Source organism: Salvia splendens, chromosome 13 (genome assembly GCF_004379255.2).
Source record: "Salvia splendens isolate huo1 chromosome 13, SspV2, whole genome shotgun sequence".
In the NCBI taxonomy this organism is placed as follows: Eukaryota; Viridiplantae; Streptophyta; class Magnoliopsida; order Lamiales; family Lamiaceae; genus Salvia; species Salvia splendens.
Genome location: NC_056044.1, coordinates 11,346,641 through 11,351,137, shown reverse-complemented (window position 1 = coordinate 11,351,137; position 4,497 = coordinate 11,346,641). Strand labels below are relative to the sequence as shown.

General features: G+C 35.4%; 1 protein-coding gene across 1 annotated transcript; it reads right to left on the bottom strand.

The window, feature by feature from the left end:
* Positions 1 to 1,870: 1,870 nt before the first annotated feature.
* On the bottom strand, positions 1,871 to 3,752 carry LOC121761930 (calcium uniporter protein 4, mitochondrial-like). Its single transcript, XM_042157643.1, has 2 exons — positions 3,203 to 3,752; positions 1,871 to 2,375 (listed from the first exon to the last, which is right to left on the bottom strand). The coding sequence occupies exons 1-2, from the start codon at positions 3,686 to 3,688 to the stop codon at positions 1,938 to 1,940; spliced, it is 924 nt and encodes a 307-aa protein (XP_042013577.1). The 5' UTR covers positions 3,689 to 3,752; the 3' UTR covers positions 1,871 to 1,937.
* Between the last annotated feature and the right edge of the window lie 745 nt (positions 3,753 to 4,497).

The following is a 4,497-nucleotide window of genomic DNA, read 5'->3' as shown; positions in this document are numbered from 1 at the left end:
AGCCTTTGGCACGGATGGATGAAAGATGTTAATATGTCAATTTCTTACTAAGGATGGAAGAAAGATGTAATTTAATTTAATTTCTTATTGTGGATGGATGAATGATGAAAAATGTAATTTAATTTCTTAATTACATGTGGATGGATGAAAGGTGTTAATATGTAATTTAATTTTTTAATATAATTTATTTTCTTGTTGTGGATGGATGAAAGATGTTAATATGTTACTATAACTTATGAATTTTGTATTTCTCAAAGTCTGTAGTCAGTGTTTTTCTCTTAAATTCGAACTACTACAAGAATTTATATGTGTAAAACTTTATACTTATTTTCTCTTGAATACTACTTCAACTTTGTATTGAATTAATTCGAACTAAATAATTATGAAATAAATTGTAAAACTTCGTAGTTAATTTTTTTAAAAAAAATCAAAATTACAATTGGGACTAGATACCCAATTTTTCAGGACTGGATACCCGAGTCGGGTATTTGGGTACCTGAAATTAAATTCGGGTCGGGTATCGAGTATTGGATTTTGGGAATTTCGAGATTGGGTACCCGAAAATTTTGGATCGAGTATCCGCGGGTACCCAATTCGACAGACCTACACATGCCCATGACATGCTCAAATTATGAAAGGGAATTTAAATAAGTTCCATGATAATTAATCCAACAGTTGAAATACAAGGAAATAGAAATCTTGATGATTGTTCCCATCTCTCCGGCAATCCTATGCTCGCCGGCAACAGGCTAAAGTTTGCTATTAAAGTTTGTTTTATCAGAGACTTTAATCGTTTGTATACTATGAGAACTAACATGAAGTGACGTTATGGATCTCTTGAAAAGAGAGAAGTCATTGGAGACGACAAATATAGTTAATTGAACTAATACATGCATGATATAATAAAAAGGATGGTCGGTTATGTTTTAATATTGTTTTGGCATAAAATCAGTTTGCGGCCATCTATGATTAAATAAATCAATTGTCATAAAAAGGAAAGTACGAAAACCACTGTAAATTAATTGATTTCAAGATTTATATTTATATTACTCAAATAACTCAATTGTCTCCCAAGAAATTAGATTCGAGCCATCTATGATTAAATAAATTAAAACAATCCATTTTAATATTATAGAAACACTCACACCGGCCGCCTGACAATGAAGGCCTTATAAATAGTAATAGTATTTTTATTTTCTGAATTGGGCTCCCAAACAATTGCTCCATCAGCTTATTTTTCGTACTAAAAATATAATTTATGGTTTCATGCTAATCTTCGCTTTTATACTGATTTGATCTTCGGAAACATGCGAAATTTTCTCGCACTATGCTTTGTATGGTTGAGAACAAACCCAATTAGTTTCATGTCTTTTGGGATAACTCAAAAATAAATCTGTGCGGACTTGGCTCTATCCAACGCAAATAATACAAACTAATGTGCAGCCGATGATCCTAACAAGTGAGCCCAGCCCAGGTGTCCTTGGGTCGGGCCCTGAAGGACTCGAATTAGAGTCTAGCCCAGAATGACCCAGAGGCCAGGGCTGGAACGACCTATGTTCGTGTCGACTGTATCCCCAATGTGGTCTCGGTTTGAGGGCATGTTTGTTGGGTGCAAAACCATCCTACCTCGGATGGGTGAGGGAAGTTCGAAGCAGTATATAAGTGTTGTTCAATCCTAATTAGTTTGAGGCTTTTTTGGGAGTGACTCAAAAATAAATCCGTGTAGACTTGACTCAAAGCGGACAATATCAAACTAATATGCAGTCGGCGGCATTAACATGTATACACAACACTAGTTGAAAGGATCCAATCTATCTCAATAAAAATAAAGAGGAGGATCCATTTTACATAATTTGTATTTTGTGGATAACATATACCTTAAACCGAACTACAAACTCACTTAATTCAGATTAGGATAAAATTTGTGGTTGTATCGATTAGGATAAAAATTTGTGGTTGTATCGATTAGGATAAAAAGCCTCACAAAGCTTATTATACCTCTCCACATCAAAGTTGTGGAGGTTGAAGAGCTTGTCTTGTTTAACTCTAAGCCTCGTATGGAAGTAGCCTTCAAAAGAGGGCTCTTTGGAAGTCCTCAAAAAGAAGGCATAGGCTAATGCAAAATGGAGAGATGTCACAAAAAAGCAAATGGGCTCCATCACATCCCAACTCAACTCCCAAAACGTTAGCCTCATGAAGCCTAATGTTTGGAGGGCAACAAAGCCAAGCCCACAGTAGAGTTCACGCCGCACGAGAGATCGGGCTTTTTCGTCGATGACGGCCTTTTGGTGCTCCAGCTTTGTCAATTCTCTCCTTCTCGGGTCGTTCGGCATGCCAAATGCTTGGGATATTAGTGTCTCCATTGATTTTGCCACCTATAAATCAAAGAATAAAAATAAATATACATCTATATAATGCTCATAAATTTTAAATTTTATTAAATTAAATTATAAAATAGTTTTGTTGCTAATTACTCTATCTGTTCATGAATACATGTTCCATTTTTTATTGGCTCGAGTTTTTAAAAAGTTGTTTGACTTTATAAAAGAGAGCGGTAGAAAAATTAGTGAAATGTGGGTCATACTTTTAATGTTGGTTTTATAGTAAAATGTGGGTTTAATGAGTTAGTAGAATGTGGGGTCCACTTACTAAATATAGTAAAAGGGAAATGAGATATTTATTGATTGACATACTAAAAGAAAAAATGAGGCATTTAATGGCAGACGAAGGAAGTATATTACTCTATTTTATAATAACAAAAAAAGAAAAAATATAAAAATGTATGAAAATTTTGATATTATTGATGAAATTGTACGTATCAAAAAGCTAAATTTTCACATGATATTATTCTAAATTTATAATGGTATGATTCATGCATTGGAAAACTTTGTCTGTCGGGGAAATTGACAAAACAAACCTCTTTCTTATGTTAGATCCTATAAATCTGGGCAAAAAGACAAAATACACCTCCTCCTACTCGTATTCTAAATATTAAAGATTATAAATAATAATTTCTACTTGTTAATAATAAAAAGGAAGAGTTTTATAACAAAATAGTCATAAAATGTAGTCTAGATTTGAATTATGAGATTATTTTAATTAGAGTGGGTGGCTATAATTAATTATATCTCATGAATCAAACATAAAATATATTTAATTTTGAAATAAAATTTTGCAAAGCGAACATGACACGATAATATACATGATCCGGGTGGAGAAACACAAGAGCACCCAAAACGATGACGTTCCCGGATTCATCCAATGCCTTAGCGCATATCCTTAAAAACTCACCGTACGGTACCGTACTCGCCGGAATATTCCTCAGCCTCTTTCTTACACCTTCCATTTTCACGAGCCTCATCACCCTCTTCGCGTCCGCCACGCTCACGCAGACTCCTCCCTCCTCCGCTGGCGCCACCTTGTCGACTTCAAGACAGGGGAGCTGGTAGCCGGAGACGCTCATCGGCTTCAGCTTCTCCCTGAGCTTGTCGCCGATGGGGAGCGACAGAAAAGAGGGGAGAGCGGAGTGGTTGTTCAGCGCCCGGCGCTGGAGGAAACGGCGGAAGAAGGTGGGCGAGCGGTGGCGGTGGGCTGGGGAGGGCCGATGAGAGTGGACGAGGGGCGGAGACGGAGGTTGAGGGGCGGTGGCGGAGAAGAGGCGCTTCGAAAGTGATCTGCGAAGCGCCATTTTGGAGAGAGGATAATGTGAAGGAGGATCTCCGATGGTGAATATTTATAGGGCTCCAAGGTTGGAGGAGGGACACAACACAATTGATATTTTGATTCAATCAATATGCCGAGAATCTTTTCATTAAATCCAAGTCACTCTCAAAACAATACAACTAGAGGGGGTGAACCACGCGATACTCCTTGGTCCACCGATATGAGTCCTATTTTCACCTGACACAATTTTAAAAAATGTAATAGAAATTTAGTTAAAAAATTAGTTGAATGTAGATTTTATTTTTATCTGTTAGTTCTATAATAAAATGTGAGTGATAATGAGTTAGTGGAATGAAATTAAGTTAAAAAATTAGTGGAGTGTAGATTTTATTTTTATATATTAGTTCTATAATAAAATGTGAGTGATAATGAGTTAGTGGAATGTGAAGTCAACTACTTAAAATACTAAAAGTGAAGGTGACAAATTTTTGATGACAGACAAAAATGAAAATAAGTGATAAATTTTTAGGGACGGAGGGAGTATTCCCTTTCTAATTATCACACTCTCTCTTAAGAATAAAGACTTTAGAGATTTAAAATTGATAAAATATACATAAAATAAATAGAAAGAAAAAATAAAAAGAATATTACTCTCTATGTCCATCATTTAAAGAACCATTTTGACTAGGCACGAGTTTTAAGAAATTGTTTGATTTTGTGAAGAAAAATAAAGGGAGAAAGTGAGTGGAATGTAGGACCCATTTAAAGTATTAGTTTTATATTGGATTGTGAGCGTAAAAAGTTGGTGGGATGTAAGATCCGCATACTAAAAGT